At 39.0% G+C, this 22175-nt stretch overlaps 1 protein-coding gene across 4 annotated transcripts; it reads right to left on the bottom strand.

Annotated features, from left to right (window-relative positions):
• Positions 1-57: 57 nt before the first annotated feature.
• INTS10 (integrator complex subunit 10) lies at positions 58-21129 on the bottom strand. Of its 4 annotated transcripts, none has more exons than XM_079306180.1 (18): positions 20955-21129; positions 19996-20063; positions 19197-19300; positions 18062-18201; positions 17482-17563; positions 17027-17167; positions 16447-16618; positions 15845-16014; positions 12181-12314; positions 11277-11433; positions 10592-10674; positions 9575-9727; positions 8367-8475; positions 7923-8002; positions 7300-7462; positions 6179-6272; positions 2310-2387; positions 58-444 (listed from the first exon to the last, which is right to left on the bottom strand). In XM_079306180.1, exons 1-18 carry the CDS (start codon positions 21081-21083, stop codon positions 288-290), a joined length of 2214 nt encoding a protein of 737 aa, XP_079162306.1. In that variant the 5' UTR covers positions 21084-21129; the 3' UTR covers positions 58-287. The 4 variants fall into 4 exon arrangements, with proteins under 4 accessions (XP_079162306.1, XP_079162307.1, XP_079162308.1 ...); XM_079306181.1 differs by having other exon boundaries at positions 11277-11430; XM_079306182.1 differs by lacking the exon at positions 2310-2387.
• Between the last annotated feature and the right edge of the window lie 1046 nt (positions 21130-22175).

Genomic DNA, 22175 nt, shown 5'->3' with positions numbered 1-22175 from the left:
ATTATGACACACAACTTAGTATAATGCTATGGAAAAAAACCCCAAAACAATAGGATGTTACAAAGACTTCTGAAACAAAGTTTTATTTATAAAGATTGATATATTCACATAAGAAAACCAAGCAGCGAACAAACACTGAGTAGTGTTTGTGTATTACAGAACCTGTAACTTACAGGGAACTTCTTGACCCTCTGAACAAGAGATTTTCCATTGCTATGCTGCTTGTTCATACAAAGAAGATCCTTCCCCTCTCTCCATAAAAGACACTGCATGAGGATCCAGTCCATTCAAGCAAGAGTCTGCAGCAGCAGTATTTTCTCATTAATGCAGAACCTATGCAAGACCACCATGAGATTTTCCCCACAGCGCGAGACCTGGCGCTCCATGGCCAGGCGGAAGTCTTCCTTCACTCCTTTAGTTATACCCCGGGTAACTGTGTGGTGCCTTAAGCCATGGAGGAAAGAGAGACAGACAAAATCAAAGCACGGTTATTTAGTGAACTACAGTCATTTAAAAGATACTGCATGTCACTTACTATATATTTCTAGTCCACATCTGAGTTTATTTAATCAGAGTCAGAACCTGTGCTATGCTATTTCAAAAAATCATGTTTAGTAGCTTACAAGTCTTTCAACAGTTAGAAACTGCAGAAAAGTCTATATTCTCACTGCTTTGACTATGACTGCTGAAGGGGGAAATAATGTCAATCTTCTGGATAACAGGAAAATCTATTCTCTTAACCCTGCAATAGGTTGCAGAAAGGAATTTTTTTCCTCTCTACCTTTCCTGCCCAGGCCACTTCTTCCCTGTAATCACTTCTATAAATGGCTGGGGTTGAGAGAAGAGTGAAAAGATGAACTTGCTTTCTTTGGAGCACAGGTGCCACCGTAAAGAGCAGAGGGCATCTTCTAGCATCAAAGTTCAGGAAGGAGCTTTATAATCCTGTGGGCACTGATAATGCTGTGACTAGCAAAAGTGAACACCTCACAAAGCCCAAATCAAGCCAGGCTGTGTAGTCTGCATCAATAGAAGCCAGCTCTTATGAGGATACTAGACACCAGGCAAGGGGTTACATTTATTCTGAGCACAAGTTCAGGAATTAACTTTCAAACAGAACAAAGGTCCAGCTACTGAGCTAGCTAAAGCAGTGCTGGCTGGGGAAACTTAAGGGAAAATTTCCTTTTTAAAAGCCATTTTTATGAACACTTCTTTGTTCTCATGCTGGTCTCAACTCCAAAATCCTGTCCTTAAAACAATGTTCTGCAGCACCAAACCACTTTACTTGCACTGGTCCAGAACTGAGTAAGTGAGATCAAGACTCTGTAACATCTACCTGCAAGCCCTACTTGGGAAGGGGGGAAAAAGACATGCCCTGAAATGAGAATCTTAGCACTACTGAAGGAACCAGCATAAATTAATTTCAAGAGAAAAGCATAATGCTAATGCTGAGATGAGTCCTGAGTCATGGGTAAGAAGGGAAGAGCTTCCCAGCAATCCTACCAAAAGAAAGAAAGAAAATAAAAAATAAAGGGTGAGGACATCTGTGCCCATCCAGAGCTGCTGGGAACAAGGAAGGGAAACATACCAGAATTACCCTCATGAACAATACCACCCAACTTTCATGTAAATAAAGAAGTCTGGCATTTGGGAAGAGACTTCTCTGCCAAACAGTAGAGACTTTTGCAACACATGGAACAGGCAAAGCCTACTAGGCAATTCCTTGGTGATCTATGCTAAGTGAAGCAAACCTGCACTGAAAACAATCCAGTATATTCAGAGGCTATGGGATAAGTCCTGCTTTCAGTCTTTATTGTCTTAAACATTGCTTGTAGCAGAGTGCTATGGTTAGTTACAGTCTAAAGGAGAACACGAGACCTACAGCTACTGAGCAATCCAGCAATACTTGGGAAGATGTGTGTTATATTACAGTTGGAAAACAGAATTCAGAACAATCTGAATGAAGAAAAGTTGCTACATTTGGATCCAGGAACCAGTATCTTGATAATAAAGGATTGTGGTCTTGCTAATATATGACTGAACATCAGTAAAACTTCTGAGATTTCTACATTATTGTTTAAATTTTGTAGAGACTACTAAATTGAAAGGACATGGATACTGGCAACTTATGGGAAAAAGAAAAATAAATGTTATAATAGAACAACATGGTTTGCCAGGCAATGTAGGCACAAATGAAGAAATAAGAAAAAAAAAAAAGATAAATATTGAGTAACAAATTGCTGAAAATCATGGGCAATAAAATATGTTGACAAAACACAGCACACTATGAGCAGGGTTTTTCCACTTGGTACCTGTCAGCAGTCTGTATGCTGGGCTGTAGCACAGGTATGAATTCCTGCTGCAGTAACCCCATGGGAGGGCTAGAGGTCCTTTAAAAAACAAATAGCAGCATTCAAACACCCACACACCAACTCCCCCTCTGGTGCAAAACAAGTCTCCAAAAAAGGAGTAACAGAGAACTACGGTGAGCTCACACAGCAGTATGACCATGGAGCAGCCAAAGGGGTGCAGGACTCTCATGCAAATATCCCCAGATTCCATTGCAACGCTGTTCTTCAGTTGTGGTCTAAATATATATGCACATATTTTTGAACAGTTACAGCAGAAGAAAGGACAGCAGCAGGTACAAAACCAATACACAGTTGTACTACGGTGAACTGTCACCGCTCTTCCAACAAAGCATGTCAGTCAGAAAAGATTTAATCAGAGGAGCAGTGCAGATACCACAGCTTCCCTCCAGTACTGGCAAGAGCATGCCAGCAAACTGGGAGAGCCCACAGCTTGGAGTTAAGGGATTGGCTGCCAAGCCCAAGCCGAGTGCATGCACAGCGGGTATCGGCCAGGTTGAATACATGGCGGTATTTGTTAAAGGTTGCCCAAGTATCTTTTCATTAGCCCACAGCTGGACTTTTCCACATTTACAAATTCTAACTGCATATAAAAACAGCTGTTAGAGCATGGCAAAATGCACAAATGCCTGCTCAGAGCAACCGTCTCTTCATGACCAAGGCCACAGGAACTAACCACCAAAGGCTGTCTCAGCTGAAAGACAGTTTGTCTTCCCCAGGAAATTAAACTTTTAATTAAACTCTGTGTGCTATCCAGAACAAGATACTAACCTAAAATTTGGTATACAGGATAGAGGTTTAGCTTCCTAATCTAAGTCTGTTACAAACGTCACCTAAATCTTATTAGGCACCCGAATGTGAGTGCACCATTCATCCCAGAGATGCTACGAAGGGAGCAGAGAAGCAAAACTCACACTTGGATTCCTGTAATTCTGAGTTAGGTGCCTACCTTCAGATCTCACAGCTGGGAATTTGGGTTAGCATCTACAGTTTATTAACAGATATGGAGCTTATAAAAGTCAAATAAAGATGAGACATTTAACACTCTAATACAACTACAATAACCTGAAATAAAATAGCCACAAAAATTATTCAATCAAATGAGATACTTTTTCAAGAGTTCTTGGCATGACTAAGTCCAGTACTTGCAAAAATGGACATGGGAAACAGAAAATAGAACAGACCAGCAAGATGTTATTGGTCCCAGAGTGGCAGATGTTTGCAAAAGGGATTCTGTGCAATTGTGTCTTCACTACAGTTTGCAAGATCTGCAGTCAGAACTAAGCATACCCATGCGCACAGAGTAAAAATTACACTTTCAAGATACTTTGTTTCACTTCAACACAATCCTCTCTGTCCCCAAGGAGAGATGTGATGGGAATATCAGTAAAAGGAAGGCCACAGCTTTCAGATCAAGTTTATGCAAATAGGTAGGCTACGATTAGATTAATTAGAGTAAGATTTATCAAAAAGAGGAGCAAGATATTAAGCACCAATCTCCTGCATATTGCTCTTTTCCTCTTTAGGCTCATCAGCTAACACTGCTCCTATTGACATGAATATCAGATAAACCATGAAACCTGGCTTTTTCAGAAGGGAGTTCGAAAGCACTTAATGGTGCTGGATTCAAAGCTCATAGAACAAATCTTGTTAACACAACATCACAAACAGAATGAGCTGGCTGTATCACCAAAAAACCATAACCATGGACCTTCTCATTCCTACAGTGGATGCAAGCAAAGTAAAAGGCTACAAACTGCATATATATTTTGCAGTACCCAATTATGTGTCTGCAGACTACCAAGATCTTCATCTTTTGTAAAAACACGCTGCAATTTCCCTTACTAAGTTCAGAAAAATTAATATAACTTCCTATGAGTATAAAGCACTTAGAAAAAAGTACTGGAAGAAGAATGAGGAATTCACCTGGGGAGAAAATGCCCTGTAAGTTATTAAAGTAATAGCAGTCCTTATAAAAGACATATAATATCTGCAATGTATTTTCCATCCATTAAGATGCAGGATTGCTACATTTATGCTGAGAAAAGATCAGACAAAGGAACAGCTTTATCTTCAGCCTGTTGTGTCAAAATGAGTCTTTCTGAGAATGAATGAACAGTGTCTGAGCTGCCCCTTCTAACTCATGGGAGGATGGTGCAGCAGCTCATCCAACCAGAACTGGTGATAGTTTTGAAAGATGTAAGCAGTCAGCCATCATCCCAGGAAACACGGCTACACTGGCACACCTTATCAAAAACCCCAGCTGGGGGAGGCTGTGAGATAACCAGGTCAACACTGGTGGGTGACACCATCCCTGGGCCTCACAGCCAGTCCAGCTAAAAAAATATCTGTGGTACCAGGGGAGCAGACATCATCTCCGACCGGTGGCCTACGCACTGAACTATCCCTTCCATCAGCTCTCTGATGAAGTGCTCCCAGCCCTACACAGCCACATAAAAGACGCTGTACACAGCTTTTCCAGCTGGACAGGATATTTAACTGTTTTGGCCCAGTAAGCACAAAGAAACAGACTTCTCTTCTACAAGCTTTTCCGTCATGGAGGAAACATCACTGATCAAAAGGTCAAAGAGATTCTGTCCTGCTAGAAACACTTCTCTCTACCTCCTTCCTGACTGGGGGGAGTCAGAACAGAAAGTAACTACAGCCACGCCAGTAAAACGGAGCCAAGAGAAACAGCGCTGAACTACTGCCATGAAACAGAGACAGCAGGTAGGAAGTTACCAGATGGAGTCTTCAGTGCTAAGCCCTCTTGCTGGCAAAGCTTAGTACTTAACACCATTCGTGGTGCAGCATGCCCTGAAGCTTGTTTTCATACAGCTGGTTACAAGCAGTGAGATACAGCAAGGCTAAGAGTTTGAAAATCTAGAGCTTAAAAGAGAAAACTCCCCATCACATAATTAAGCATTTGAATTTCTACTTTTCTTTTTTTACATTTCCTTTCATTTTTTGTTGGTTACCTAGTTCTCTGGAAAATCTATTCAATAGTTAAATTTGGATCCTGCTGTTTGATGTTAGGCTCCCATTTTAAAAACTTCAGTCCATTTCTGGTTAGTTAACAGCCAGAAAACACTGACCCAAAGTGGAATTTCAACAAACTTTAAGCAGTCTCCCTTTTAGGAAGCAGAGTACTACAAGTTCTCATTAATAACCGGGATATTCCAACACATTCTGCCACTAAAACCCTGCAGTAGAAAGTTTTGAGACAAGACTGAACAAGCAAGAACACCTAGGAAGTTAATCCAAAGTATTAATTTACTTCAGCATCTTGCAATAAGGTAAGCAGAAGAAGATGACCCAGTAATTCTAACAGAAAGGTTACTGGAGTGTAATTTAATTTATATTTTATGCCAAAGTTTTTCATTATTCAGTGGTCTTTCATAAATTTTGTTCACAAAAATAAGCAATATAGTGCTTTATCTCAGCATTACTCTTCAGCAAAATTATTAACAATGCCTTGCACTCATGCCTAATTATCTGAAGAATTCCTGCAAAGTGCAAGTGTCTTGGAAGAGCACAACTGTAATCACTCGAGTATCAATCACTCCAAAGCAAATGTCACACTCAGAAATAAAGTCCTGTAAAAGCAGGAATTAAGCTGAAGAACCCCCCAAAAGAATACACAGATCAGCAGGAGTCAGAAAAAGAAACTCATGGCCTTGTTTGAACTCCTTAAATTTAAGCTCAAAGACATGACAAACTATCCAGAAGATAACATGAAAGCAAAGACAACCAGAACATACTCCCTTTTTTTTTCTTGCCAAAGAAAATAGTAAATGCTTTTTTATCCTTACTTGATCAACATTGCTTGATTTGGCAGCAGTTCCAGATGAATTTTCCCTCCTTCCTGTGTTCTTAAATAAGCAAATTCCTCCAACATATCAATATCTGAAGAAAACGTTAAAGATTTGTGCAGGGAAACAATGATTGAGAACATTCTTTCTTACGCCTCACATTTGAAGCCAAATTGCTGAGAGTCAAACTGAAAAGCTATTGAAGTACTTCATTATTAGAAGTGATAGATAAGATCACAGCATGTATTCCTAATCCTTCACAAACTGATGAGAAATGGCTTTTCAAAGTGAAGAAATCTGCTAGTTTCTTTTCTGAGGTAAAGAAGGCTGATCTCAAAATTCCCTGGGTTTAACTTCCTTTTTCTGCACTGCAGGTTATGAAAGCAGTGCAAACTGAGGCTGCATCTGAAGCAAGTGCCACCATGGTGGAACATTATCACCTTTTTTAGTTTTCTATTTTGATCCCTTATTTAACTGCTTATTTTGTGGCTTTTTCTCCCTTTCCTTAAATACCACAGCTTATTTAGTTGTCTCAGATAGGAGCTAGACCCCCTGTTTCCTGAGACCCATGGCTGGATGTCTATTTAGGTTAAACATTAAACTGTTCATTTGTGTGTATGATGATCAAAATTTATGTCAGATATCTGAATAGGTAAATCAGATATGCTTTTCATGAACTTTGACATGGCTCATTATCTTACTCAACCCAAACATGTTACCCACATTATGCATTTCACAAACAAGAGCCAAAATCATTCAGCTCTGCAGCATAGAGACTCTGCAATCTTTTTTGTTAACAGCCTTGTACATAATGACCTGTATTTCTTAATGAGAAGATTGCTGTCACTTGCATGAGCAGCCAGAGCTGCTGCTGTTTTTCTGAATGGAAATGCAATGGCAATGTACTTAAGGGTACTCTCAAGCATCAGGGCAGGTGACAGGAGTCGTATTTACATTTTGTAAGACATCCATTGTGTGGCTGAGCCTACTACAAGAGTTTTTCATGGTATGAAAATAAATACAGAATATGATTCAGGGAAAGAGCTGCTGTTGAAACTAACAGCTTTTTCAACACTACAGCACAGGATGTGAAAGACATTCTTGAGTTAGAGAAAGGATACTTGTGACATAGTTGAAAAAATTCTCATACTGGAAGTTTCCTTGCTGGCAGATTTTGTTGATGGCTTTCAGGAACAAGTTCTCACCCCTCGGCCACTCATGCTGAAGCAGAACAACTACATGGCCCAGTGCCATATCATCTCTGCTGTCTGTGAAAGCTCTGAGCTTCAGGGAAAAAAATTACATTCAGACAATCAGGAAATACATGTTGCTTTCAAAAACACATAGGATTTCTCACCTAGATCTACACGAATACAGAAGTTCTTTGAACTTCTGAATATTAAGGCAGAATGAAATACACTTCTAAAGTAGGCTGGAAATTTCCAGCTAAAATACCAAATTTTTTCCACTGACCTATAAGAGAAGTCTGTTCAGAGACAAAAATTTGGAGGTTTGTTCTATCTTTTCTGCTTAAAACTACACAAATAGAGAAAAAAAAGAGAAAACAAACCTTCCTCCATCAACACTCCACTACCCTGTCCAAAAGAAAACCCTCCTCAACCCATTTAGGTAAGAAGGATTGAGGCACAGCCTTTCAGTCACAGCACTGGGATACAGCCATGCAGTTTCAGGACACATAAACTAGGACTTAACAGCAAGAAAACTCCAATTGACCCTATCTTACCTTGAAACAAGCTAACAACAGATGAAGGCAGTAAGGCATGATAGCTCTACTGGTACATGGCCAAAGCTTCAAATCAGACCCTGCAACAGAACAGCTCTTTAGGTGTCTCACAACAGGTAGGTTGAAACACATTGAAATGGAGCAAAACAAATCCAAAATTACCACATCTCAGGTAGGGAGGAAAGCTTTGAATGTAATTATGACTGATTCAAAATGTGAAGTTAAACATTTAAATTTTTCTTCTTCACTTCTCTTTTCCTCTGGTAGGATGTTGCCACCAATATACTTTAAAAGGTACAAGCAGGAAACCTCAATACAAAACCAAGAGGAATAAAAAACTTCCTCCCTTTTCATAATACAAAATGAGAATAATTATATACTCAACCAGAACACAGGAACTAAAATTCAGCTGACACTGAGGTTAGGGTAATAGCAACTCCATACCTTTCCTGAATTTTGACTTGACTTTAGGTTGCTCCTCTTGTACTTTACCTCCTTCTTGTATTGGAAGTAAAATACAGCACATGAGGTCAAGCACTTTTTCGCATGCTTGCTGTAGAACAAAGAACATGATGATGCTAAATTTAAATTAAAATTCTTAAAAATTAACAATTAAAAATATCAGCACAAAAGGAAAAAAAAACCCACAGAATTCTTTGCTAGAACATCACCTGACTTCATACACAGTACAGACTACCTAAGCAAAAAGACTTAGCTGTCAGTAAACAACCACTAAGAGCCTATATATATAATTTTCATTGTGAAAACATTGTACTGACATTCTTAATTTCAAGAGGTTCAGATCAATCTATCTGCAATCAAAAATTAATTCATTTTGAAGAATTAAGTTTTCCAGTGAATTCTTAGAATAGTTTTGCAAAATTTTTTCTGTTCATGATAAAAATAGAAATGAAAATGGCAATCTGTCAGCATAATGGAAATTCAATTAATTTTTAATGCTATTTCCTTGCAAATGTCTGTGGGAATATATGATCATATTTCCAGTGAAAAAGCACTGAAGTGGAAGGGACAAAAGCACTTGTCCAGCAGTACTAGGATGACGTTAGATCCTTAGAGATAAAGCCTTTATTGTCAGTGTTGACACTGACTGACCTCATACCACCATGCACTCCTGCAATATTAAAAACAAAAAACATGTATTGCAAAAGTAGAGCAAGTTCAGAGGTCAGGCCAGACAATATTGTTCTGGTGTCTCTTATATCACCAATTAATAATTAGCTCTCTTTTAAGATGATCACAGAAGTTCCTTTACTTTTTCCCCTGCCACATGAAGCCTGTACCTAAAAGAATTTCCCCTCAATTTAAGGAACTAATTCAGTAAAGTTAAGGAATTCAAATTAAGGTTACATTTACAGACAACTCAAACACACGTAGCCACAAAAAATTATAACCAACCTCCCAAATCTTCACTATCAAATAGATTATTCACATATATATAAAGAGCTCTGTAATGCTCTTCAATGTGGCAGAAAGTACAATTTTCCCAGTGAAGCATGGATTTTTCAGTAGACCCTGGCTTATGTTTGATGTCCTGCTGAAAGCAGGCTAACAGGAAAACTCTAAGGAAAAAGAGAAATGAGAACCACAGGGCCAGCTGATGAAGGCCCAAGCCTGTGGAATGCGGTACCTACCCGATATTCTCCAAGGGCAAAGTGGCACGATGCTAACTGGATTAGTGCTCTCTGACTTTCTAAACATCCTTGTCCTGTAATTTGCTGAGGAGAATGAGAGCCCTGAAGAGCTGCCAAGTGATGTAGGCTGCTAATTGCTTTTTTGTACTGCCCCTTTGAAAAAGAATATTAAAAAAAAACAACTGTTAAGGTCTTTTCTATACAGTAAGGTAGAGAGATAGAGAAAAAATTCTCATACAGAAAGCTTTCAAAAAGGAGAGTGTCCAAGTAACAAGCCTTCAAAATTTTAATCTAAACTAATAATCTACAGTGATGAGCTGTGTACAAGACTGTAGGTCAGTCATTTGCAAGGTAGTCAGAAGATGAACAAAATTCTGCTTTAAAAAGCCAGTTTACAAAATCATACTTGTAACTGAATCCACTAACTATATTCCTGAGTTAATAGTTACTTTATTTAAACTAATAAAGTTTGGAATAGTTCTTTTTCAGGCACAAGTAAAGGCAAAAATAGAAGATTCCCAAAGGAAAAATAAAGAACAAACTTTTTTCTGTAGGTGGTATTGGAATGAGCACGGTCAGCCTAGTTTTTGTGGAGAAGTAAAGATGTTAATAGAGACATGTTAAAACCTTTTACTGTTTGAAATTCTTCTCTCTGATTGTGTTCCAATATAATGCACTGACAGACTAATAAAATGCACTTATCTTCTGTAACACTATCTATATATCACAGGTCAAAACACCAATATTATGTCTTTTCTACATGCCAAAATTAGCTGGACTCAAACAACAGCTATCAGGACAGGAATATCCAAAGCCGGGCACCAAGCTTGTGGTGCAAACAGTGTAGTTCTATCCCCAGAAGAGTCATACTTTAAGGCATAAAATCAGTAGACACTATAGGCAGTCAAACTGGCTAATCAGAATTACTATCCACAAGAAGGAAGTAAATTGCTATTTACTAGAAGGGAGAGCAATACAATGGTGGTACTTTTCTTAGTTTATACCACATTTTTTTACCTGGTAAATGATCATGTCTGTAAGAAAGATTCTTAACCAAAGCCAGGTTTCTGTCTTCCATGACAAACAAATTCTAGTGAACTCTGTGTTAAGTGGTTAGAGAAGAAAAAAAGTGAAAGAATATGAAACATTTCACAGCTTTGTGTTAAACATCAATCATATATATAGAAAAACCTGAATTTAAAAATTAAAATAATGGGCAAGAGGATGAAATCCTTCACATATAGGATACTCTCTTCCTATACACTCATTTTTTGACTATGTGTCCAACAAACCTAAAAGTAGCTAGGTAGTATTGTTCACCTGCTTTTTAGAAAATTTTTTGAAGAATTATCACACCAGATATTATCTGAAAAATAGACACAGTAAAGACAAGTTCTTAATCATGAACTAAAGCAGCCACTATCAGCACATCCTCACTGAGAACTATCAGCCCTATTACTGATCAACTGTCCAAAAGAAGTGGGGATGAATAGCAAAGATGCAGCAAGAATGAAATGCAATACAGGAACAAAATATTCTGAAATGTAACAACTGATGAAGCTTCTTACTAGAACTTCTATCAGAAGTACTCAGGACCCAAATAAATTTTAACTTTAAGGATTCATAATGGCAGGAATTCCATTTCAACAATAAAAAAGTGATTTCTACGCAGGTCAATGAAGCTTAAATGCAATTACCTTACCTTTGTCAAGTGATTCTAGAGAATAGAGCAGCTCCCAGCTCTCTCTTGCCAGTTTGAAACTCTCTAATACTTCAATGGAGTTTGCAAGATCAGCCTTATTTACTGTAATATGGCGACTTCTTGCCTTCCCAGAAGGATCCTCATCATCTGAGCTCTGCTTAGAAGTCAGTATAAAACACAAAAGATTAATCTTAATTTATATTTATTTCAGAGCACTCTAAAGTCACAGAAGTTCCACTGAACCAAGAAAACAATTATATATAGAGGTGCCATGGTCCTAGTTTAAGTGACTTTAAGTGATTTTTCACTTAGCTTGTTTAAAGGTTGGACCAATCTGGTTTGCTGCCAAGAACTCAGTGGCACAGTGTAATGAACAGTATCTCAAATTTATTGTGTTAAACGTGATGTCCCACCACTGAGATTCAGCCAGATTATCTGTTGAAGTACATACACACTTTACACTTTATGACTCAGTTTAAGCCTGGAGTGGCATAATGCAAAGCAAATCCTTGTATTCTCTTTATAGCAGAGAAATTATATAAAATAGTGATTTTCTACCATTAAAGAAATAGATATATTGACAGTTCCAATCATGAAAAGTCAATTGCTTTGGAAGTTTACCTGTAGAACATCTGACTGCTATAGCTACCTTTTTAAGTGCCTTTGCTGAACTCCTTCAAGTTAAAGCATTCACAGCAGTACATATGTCTACAGCAATTGCTGCAAAAATGGTTTTATTCTTGCTGGCTTTAGGAAAAAAAAAAGTTTGAAAATTGTGGTCATAAACAGCTAATTCAGGGTAGCTCTAAAAATATGTCTTTTACATCTATGTCAAAACCACCACTGCCTAAATTCCAGTAGCATTGCCATTCTTGTAATGAATTAAAAAGTATACAAAAGTTACCATTGTTTTTTCTCTTCCTTCAGCAAGTTTTCTTTTTTTGTGTATGTGCTTGTTACGATCAATATCTGTATCACCATAGATGTTGGGTACATCCTCGAGAAGAACCAGTGGAGTTTGGTTTGGAGCATTTGGGCCTGGATTTAAAGATAAATTAATTCACAATTGCCTTAAACTGATCTGAAAGGTCTTGTACCTACAGCAAGATGGTTTTTTTTTCCTTCACAAGTAATGACTATAATGCTAGAGAAAACAATCTTAAATTAAGTCACTTAAATTGTTTAAACTATGATGGTAAAGCTGTGGTTTCCTCAAAGCAGCCATACAGTGAAGGTCAGAGTGCATTTACCAGACATCACCAAAGTATGATTGAGAGCTTCAGAATATTTTTTAATCCCTTTCTTCTGCAGTCACGAGATATACTCATGCAACAGTGTCCTCTGATCCAGCATTATTTGCTTTTATATAAATGCAATTATTCAAGAGATGAATGGCACAAATGGCTCTAAAGTTAACAGCCACAAATATGGCAAATCACAACAACATTCTCTAAACATTTCTCATGAGAAACCAAAGCAATATGCTGACACGCACTGACCCCACAAAAAAGTTTGTGTATTTTATGATGAGATTTCCCTAGCAGGAGCACTCAGTGTCAGATTTGCCCCCACTGATTCTAGCAAAGAGAATTAAACCTTTAGTTGACTACCAGAGCTCATCTTCACTCCCACAAGATAGAAAAGCCTCATTTTGAAAACAACTTCAGCTTTCACTGGTGTCACAGAACATCCAGCAGGATCGGGTACCTATTATTTCATACCCCAGCGCTTAAGTTTCATTAGACATAAAATAGGAACAAAACTTCTTAATCTCAAACAACATCGATATGTGATCACTACTGAGATAGCTTTCCTTCCAAAACCAATTTCTCCTTCTGCACAATCAAGTTGCACGTAGATGTGCAAATCTCAGTCGAAGAGAAATACCAAGGAATGAGGAATTCTTTCATCTGTTTTCTCTTTCTGAAATCTCTGCCAGGTAAGACAGTAGTGCAAACGTATTTTCAGTTTGTGCATTTCTTCTATTTGCAGAAAGAAATGAGGCTAAGGCCTCATTCATAACTGCAAAGAACTAATTTGAGAGTTTAATAGAAGGATGATTCATTTCATCTCTTGACATAAAAAAAAAACTTCTATTAAACTTTTCCCATCTATTCAAAACTGTTGGGTAAGGAGTTCACTACAACAGAAGTCCCTGTTAGAAGAAACAGCCAATCTGCTCCAACAAGCAAATACAGGTCAATAAATACCACCACAATAAGCAGGCCACTAAGTACCACCATTGGAACTGCAGCTACAGCACATTGCAATCAGCTCTCCTGTACCATGATGTATTCCACCATGTCAGAATCTAACCTGTGCACACTGAAAATAGAGGCACGACATAACGCAGAAGGCTCATATCTGTTTCTCCCAGATGCAAACTACCACAACTGGGATGCTGGAAGAGTTTCACCACTAGAACCTCAAGAGCTGCCCAGTTCTAATACCTGAGAAGAAAAAAATAGTTGTTTTTTTTTTAACTCATACTGACTTAAATTAATGCCAGCTAAGTGTTTTGCATTCCAAACAAGTGTTCTCTTCCCAGCATCAGAAGTGCACTGTAGTTTTTATTCCAAAACCTCCAGTCCTAAAACAAAAGAAAATCCATTGTCACCCTTGACTGCTCTGCAGACCTTCTCTTACAGTACTGAAAGTTACATAGGCATACAATGAGTAGTGTTGTGTTTTTCTGTCTGAGCTCTAGAATCTAAGGTTGCAAAGTTTTTAATTGTTTTCTAACAGGAAGTGTTATAAATGAACCTCCTAAACCATCAGCCCAAATAGCAACCCCTGTCTGCCAAGCCTGGAAGCAGCCTCAAAGTTATGAGAGGTGTGAATTGCCTCATTCATTTCTCAATTCTCTGGCAAAGCAGATAAAATTATGTAAGAGAAATGCATTGAAGTGTTTTCCCTCAAGAGGCTTCTTGAAAATCCACACACATGAGATGATCATCTAATCCTCACAGGTGAGGAGACAGCGTTTTTCTCTATGATATGTTTCCAAAATATGCAGGATTCTACATTTCTACAGTAAGCCCTTCAGAGAGAAGGAGAAAAAATTCTAATGATACAAAATACATGAAAGGCTTTGAACAATACCATTGGACTTCTACGCTAAAGCAGAAATGAGTAAAAAAATGTCTTGGAAATACTTCCTGACTCCAGAAAATGACAGAGATCCCAGAAAAGTTGCACCAAAGGAACTGCCACTCTGTGACCTCAGTATACATTCTTTTTATGGTGGTTCAGATAGAAAATGTGAGTTTTGAAATACTCAATTGTACAACTTAGAAAGGAACATTTTCACTAGTTCTTTACTTCCTTTCTTCTTTAACTTGGAATCAAGCAGCTAAAACTATATGTACACCTGAAGTATCCTCCTGCCCACCATAACTCTTCTTTCCTCTGGACAGAAAGAAAATTAATTAGTTAATTAGTTCCTGTATTTGTTAAAGTGACTCTATGTTCTTTGCATACCAGTTGCCATGTCATGTGTCCTCTAAGCTTAGCTGTCTACTATTGTTCAACTGATCACACAATACTCTACAGTTGTTTAAATCCATCATTTATATTGACTACTTCCTTACTCAAATCATGATTTGTTCCATGCAGAAAAATAAATGATAAGTGATAAAACTTATGATCACAATACACAGAACTAAAATTATAATTAACTTGTAATTAAATTGTATTAACATGAATCAATAATTGTAGTATTAATAATTACTAATTACCTATAGTGATAACTGCTATCGTTGCGAGGAATTTCCCATCACATTATTAATAGCTGAAAATTCCTCTTTGTGATGCTGTTCATTTCAGTAAGTTCTAAACAAAATGGAGTTTAAAAAACTCCTCAGCTTCTGGGCCACCCCTGAAAAGTCCAAGCAATCCCAAAGAAGCAATCCAAGGTGTTCCAAGCAATCTGGTACGTCACAAATGCAGAGTAGGAAAAGGCACAGGTAACATACATATGTTAAACATCCAGTTTACAAATTAATTACAAATTAGGAGTAATGTGCAAAACACACCTCAAAGATTATGCTTAAACTATATAAAGAAAGACAAGTTGGAAGCTTGTGAATGCCAGGAAATCTTTTCCTATTCAGCTTTCACTTGCTTAATTACAAATTTGTTGTGTGTTCCCAACGCAAAAATACCTTCACTTATTTTGACTGAAAGAAAGCAGGAAAATGTCAACTTCAAAGAAACAAAATCAGAGGAGAAAATTAAACAAACATGATGTTCATGGAAGAGTAGGAATAAGCCCAAGGGTCTAACATCTGGTCTGTTACTTTTCTCCTTGCTAGACTATCAACTGCTGCGGACCAAGGTTGAAACCACAATGATACGCTACATTGATCTTAGGTCTGATCCACTACACATTTGTTACAAACTACTGTTGGTAAGATTAATGGCTGGAAAGAATTATAGCAAGTTATAACAAGATATAAATGTTGCTTTGTGAGCTGACAGCGTCAAAGGAATAATGAGAAAAGATCTTTAAGATATTAGCAATGAAGTCACAAAGGCTCTTTACAGAAGTTGAAACATCAGAAACTAACCTTGAAAGAGTGATGGCTGGATGTTGCTGACGTACTGAAAAGCATTTTTAAAGAAGACCAACATCGTGGAATACACTACTTGGTTCTTATATTTAATGTGGGCTTCACTATCAAAGTTACTGATGTATCTGCAGAGATCTTTCATCCGATGCAAAATGTCACCGTAATTTCTGAGGGGAAGAGAGAGAACAGGAATTCAGGACGTTACATTGACTCCACAGGTAAAGAAAAGAATGCATAGTGAATATGAAAATCTCAATGCTTCTGCTGAGGATATCCCTCAACATCAAATCAGCGGAGGCTAGGAACACATGCTAGTGACATTTCACAAAACATTTACCATGTCTCTCTACTGAGGTACATAGGGAGGGCTACCCCACAGCACCACTATAAGCATATAAGTGCTCATGCATGATTTTCATCATCAAAAATTGATATTAGAAACTAATTTGAAAGTGTTCTCTAGAGCCATGTTTTGGCTTTACATTGTACAGTCTTTGAAAGAAAAGCAGCTGTGAACTTACAAAGAATGTTCTTGTGTTAAGAACCAAAAAGCCAAATTCTCCATGAGGGGAAATACCCAGCAAAGTAAAGCTTCTTACCTTCTTCCTTTATCCATTTGCCACTCACACCTCATTCCCACCACAGACAATATCTTAAACAGCCTCTCCCAAGGATCTGTAATCTGGGATGATTTCTCTGTGAGACCATCTATTACATATTTCTGAGAGCTGCGTTTGCTTGGAGACATAATATCAGAGGAATCTTGTGAACCTAGGAAAATCAGCACATTTTTCTTCTTATAAAGAAATCAAACTGATTCCTTTTCAAGAAGGATACATGTAAAATTTTATGTTGGAGCTTTTAGGGTAACCATTCTTTACACAGAGGGCTAAACAAGGAGCAGCCATTTCTGCCTCTTTGTACAAGAGAGCTGATAGGCTGGATAAGGACATCTTGGACATTTTGTCCCACTTCTCATATGCTGAAGTATCATGAGCATCATTACTAAGTAGGTGAAGCACCATTTTGGTATTTTGGAATCAAACAACTAAGAAACACTAAATACTACTATTAATCCTTGTCTATGCAATATATTACATAAAAACAATGCACTTATTTATGGACATCAGTGATACTATGTCATTCTAAGAAAGCTTGATTTTGTAAAGATATTCTTACCTTGATATTGACTTTCTGTCTGTGTAGATCTAGTTACGTAATTAATATAAAATTCTGCTGCTTTATTCAGATATTTATATAACAAGCTGGCAGGAAGTCGTACATCAGGGTTGTTAATTATCAGAGGAAGAACATCACAAACTAAAACAGAAAACAAACAAGAAGTACTTTAGGTTTGCAGGGCTTTTTGTTCTACCTCTCCTAGGTAAGGTTTCTCAATTAGCAATGGGAGCCTCCATCTCTGGCTGACCATGCACCAGGAAGCTCCTCACATGAATGGCTCTAGGACCAATTTGTTCCATATGGTCAGTCTGGGTTAACATGGTCTTGAGCCTCTTCTCACTAAAGCAGTTTTCTAATCATAGTATCATTAAAGAAATTTATTGACCTCAGAACCTTGCCTACTAAAAACAAAAAAGTTGCACAGTAAAACAAGAACATTAGTATTTTCTTACCAAATAATTTTCTAAAACAATTCACTGGAGATTCCTGGTCTTCAATACTTTCAGCATCTAATAATGTTTCTCCAAGGCCTACCTGTGTGAGTAGAGTTGAAAATGAAACACTGGACCAGTGGTTTTAGAGACCTTTTGAACTGCAGTTCAGTGGGCTTGAACAGTAATTCAGTAACAATTCTATGGCAACAGCACGTGCAAGTCTCCAAATATATAGTTTAACTATTCACACTTAATAGCAGGTGAAAAGCAATCTCAGAAGATAGCAAAACAAGACTAACAGAAAAAGTGAATGAAACTGTGTCAGTAAAGACACGCACAGACAGGTGCAAAGCGATATATGACTCATATTCTTTCCTTTACAAAACAAAGGATTGTTTTATTTACTTCCATTTGTATTCTGCCAAATCCCTTCCTGGTGGTAAGCTCAAGATACAGCAGCCTGAACTATTAGGCACAATTAAACATGAATAGAAAGATACACCCTCTCATTAAGGCAAAGAAAAACACATTTCAGCAAAATCTCAAAAAACTGAGTGTCAATATCCTGAATAATTACTACGACTTTCTCTTCTCTTACCCCATGTTGCACGACAGTCTCTGGAAAACGCCGCAGAAGAAGAAGGAGCATTTCTGCCCTTTCTAATGTGTTAAAGCACTGCTCTGTTGCCTTCAGGAGCATTTCACACTGGACCCGACCAGGAAGGGTCTCAAATAATCCTTAAAAAAGAAAGAAAACATTTAACTTGTTGTGTCTGAATTGTAAAAACGAGTGACAGAGCATAAAAGACCATAAACATCACCTTGCTATGCTGACAAAACGGGATTTCCTTATGCTTTCTCTGTTTTTAATACACATACCTGAAAAAAAGTCTGTTTCTTTCAGAGAAGATCAAATAAATATTTATCTGTAACAGTGGTTATTTGGGTGCAAGAACTTGAATCAACAAGTAAGACTGCTAGTAAGTGGAATGCTCAAAATCCTAATACTTAAGTATTTGACATTCCAAGATGTTTTCTCAAAACAATTAATTATTTTTTTTATTTACATCCCACTTGCATAATTAATGCTTTCATTACTAAAATATAAGGGTTTTTCAATTTAAACATTCAGTGAAATACTTAAAATAAATTCACATATTCTCCCTGTATGCTTTACGTATTTATTCTGAAAAATAAACACACCCCATGAAAAATCAAATGTTTTCGTAACTGGAATTCTTGGAGCTTCTGAAGCTTCTGTCTTCAAACAGCAGATTATAGTTTGTAAGGTGTAAATCCTGCTTTCAAAACTGTCTGTGGTTGCCATTGGTGAATTCCAAGCCTTTCTGGACATCATTCATTTTTATATCCCTCACTACATAAATAAGAATTTACCCCATTTTTACAATCATACACTGTTCTCTGCAATCTGTGGGACGATGATTTTTAAGTTCCATTCTACTTATTTCCTATTCAATTGCTCTTCTATGTGCTTCTTGTTCTGGCAGAGTAAGCCTACCCATATCAGAGACAAAGCAATGGGAATCAGCTTGTCATGTCCCTTTGTTTTTCATAAGCCTAACACGCCAAATGAAGTCTCTAAGGCTGAAGTGAGGAAAACAAAACAAACTCTGCAGTCCACAGGCAAAGCTAGAAAAACTGACATTTACTTGCCAAACTAGATAAATAATCAGAGGGTTTATCTTTAGATTACTTCAAGACAGAATCCTTACCTCTTAAAAACTGTGTCTGCTTGTCCTGGGAGTCATTCCTTAATGCTGATGTAATAACACTGATCTCCCTCCATACAGCAGGTTGGTCTGGAAAATTCACAAACCTGTAACAAAGTTTAAGGCAAGGAATATATAGTGATCTCAAAATCTGCCTCAAAGACAAAACCTTCCCACAAAAGCATGTTTTTGGGCAAAATAGAAAATAAAACCTTCTTTTTTACAGTTTATTCTTAACTGACCTTTTTTGCTTAATTTATCCACACAGATTTTCAAAAACAATAAGTTTATAATTTTGGAAATCCCAACATTTATTTGTCCATAGAAGGGCAGTGCAGCATGTGAAGGGTCCGGAGCACAAGTCCTGTGAGGAGTGGCTGAGGGAGTTAGGGTTGTTTAGCTTGGAGAAAAGGAGGCTCAAGAGTCACCTTATCATTCTCTGCAAGTCCCTGAAAGGAGGGTGTAGCCAAGTGAGAGTGTCAGTCTCTTTTCCCAGGAACCAGTGAGAGGACAAGAGGACCCGGTCTTAAGATGCACCAGGGGAGGTTTAGGTTGGACACTAGGAAGAATTTCTTCACAGAAAGGGTGATAAGAATTCGAATGGGCTGCCCAGGGAGGTGGTGGACTCACCCTCTGCAAGATGTTTAAGGAAAGACTGGATGTGGCACCTGGTGTTATGTTCTGGTTGAAAAGGTGGTTTTTAGTCACAGTCTGCACTCAACCATCTCAGAGGGCTTTCCCAAACTGATTCCATGAATGGAGCAGCTGGAATAAAGATAGAGTTCCAGCTCTGATTACTTACATGTCGTAGAGCAGCCTGCCTGCAGACGCTGTCCTTTCAGCATTCCTCTCAATAGTGTACATCTCATACTGCAGGACACAAGAACAGAACATCAGCTTTCCCAAACACACTTATCAATTCACACTGTCCTTCACATGAAATCCCATTAGTGCTTCCACTCCAAATAACTGCCCTCAATTTGCCACAGCAGTCTGCATAACAGAAAATTAAAGGACTGCAACATTTGCTAGAGAAATTACAATGTGTATTTAGACTACTTAATCACACATCAATTTAGGTATAAAATTCTGCATGACAATATACTTAATATCATAAATACTAACAACCTTCTAGTATCTAAAGGAGGCCAACAGAGAAGTCAGAGAAGGACTCTTCACCCAGAAGTGCCAGGACACGTAGTAATGGATACAAACTAAAAGAGAGGAACTTTAGATTAAATATCATGAAGAAATTCTCTAGTGTGAGAGCAGTGAGACACAGGAATAGACTGCCCGGAGAAGCTGTGTTTGCCCCATCTCTGCAAGTGTTAAAGCCCAGGTTGGATGGAGCTTGAAGCAACCAGTCCAGTGGGAGGTGGCCCTGCCCATGGAAGTGGGACTACATGATCTTTAAAATCTCTTCTAACCCGTAACATTCCACGGCTCTGTGAACACACTGGCTTAACTTTTACACGAACTGAAAACTTGGAATTCTAACAGTTCTTTGACCAGAGTTTGTACCCAGTCAAATACAACGCAAAGACCCCAAGCTGCCACAAAAGCCATAATCAGGAGAGGCAACAAAACCAATAGTAATAGTAAATGCTTTTCTTTCGCTATTTAACCGCGAAGCCACCGCGGCACCCAGAGGCTCCGCCCCTCTCCGCCCCCATTGGCCGAGCTGCCTGTCAATCAAGCAAGGCCGCAGCGAGGCCGCGCGGGGCCCCGGTACCGAGCGTGTGCGACAGCGGCGGCGCTCACTTGTATGTTGAAGTCGGCGGGGTAGAGGCTCCGCGCCGTGATGAGCCAGGCCTTGGCCGCCCACAAGTCCCCCGGCACCAGCTCCCGGGCCCGCTTCACCAGGAACTCACAGTCCCCCTGCGCCGACATCTTGCACCCGGCGCGGCCTGGCTCCGCCCCGGCCGCCGGCCGGCGCGCATGCGCCACGGCGCTCCGGAGCCGGGCTCGCCCGTACTTCCGCCCCACCCTGGCACGGCGCGCGGCCCCGCAGCGCCCTCGCGCGCCGGCGCGCAGGCGAGGAAGCGCTTGCCCGTCTGCTGGGCCCGGCCGGATTGGATCGCTGATGGGAGCGACAGTGAGTGCTGCCCTCCCAAAGCTGGTGTTGCTGCAAGTCAAAGCCCACTCTGAAAGTCCAAGGCACTGCTGCTAGTGCTAGGGCTAGTGCTTCTCTAGAGTTCTTGCAGTCCACTACTAAAGTTACCACAGGCAAATGCGAAGGAAAAGCAGGACCTCTCACCACCGATGTGCATCCACTTTTCAGGTGCTTGGAACTGCGTTTTGCTTCTTATCATTAGGTTTTAGTGTTAGGTCCCTTGATTACAAACCTAATGCTTTATGTTACTTAGTAGGAATTCCGTGTTTCTTTCCCTGTCACTTTCTTGTTTCCTCCTTTCCAGTAGGCTCTTCCTTTCTGATGTTGCAAAAGACCTTACAGACTTTGCACTTGGGGACTTCCACTGGTCAAATACTTAAATTTACACACTTAAGAGTTAGTGCAATAATTCCTTCAGCAGTTTTAACAGACTTGAAACCTCTCTTACAAGTAAAAGGCAATGTCCTTCTTTCCTGCTGAGGTGGCTGCACCCATTCAGAAAGGTGACAAAGTCACAGCAGAAAGTGTCTCATGAGACAGGTGCCTCCTCTTTTTCTCCTCCTCTTGCTATCAAATGACAAACTGCTGTAGGATGGCACAGGTCCCTAAAAATGGCCTCACGGCCCTGCAATCCCCTGCAAGTGCAGCAATGTTAATCACTGGCTGGCATGTAGGTCTACCCAGAGCTCTTCCCCATGTGCCTGTGCAAATGTATACAGCCAAATTTGATTGAATAATAATAATAATAACTTATAGTTTTGCATTGTGGGACTAATTATGGTAACAAAGCTGTGTATTCCATCTCTTCAGAAACTGCCCAGCAAGTGCTGATGGGCTGGTTGGAGTTCCCCATATGCCAGAATCAGGAT

Source organism: Erithacus rubecula (genome assembly GCF_903797595.1).
Source record: "Erithacus rubecula genome assembly, chromosome: 5".
Lineage (NCBI taxonomy): Eukaryota > Metazoa > Chordata > Aves > Passeriformes > Muscicapidae > Erithacus > Erithacus rubecula.
The sequence above is the reverse complement of the archived record's forward strand: the minus strand, read 5'-3'. Positions and strand labels throughout refer to the sequence as shown.

Coding starts and splice junctions, on each gene's coding strand:
- INTS10 (XM_079306180.1), bottom strand. CDS start 21,083: ATGTCGGCGCAGGGGGACTGTGAGTTCCTGGTGAAGCGGGCCCGGGAG. Junction 18,202..19,196: donor GCAGACACAGTTTTTAAGAG/GTAAGGATTCTG, acceptor TTCTTTTTTAAG/GATTATTTGAGACCCTTCCT. Junction 7,463..7,922: donor TGTTGTTAGCTTGTTTCAAG/GTAAGATAGGGT, acceptor TTTTCCCTGAAG/CTCAGAGCTTTCACAGACAG.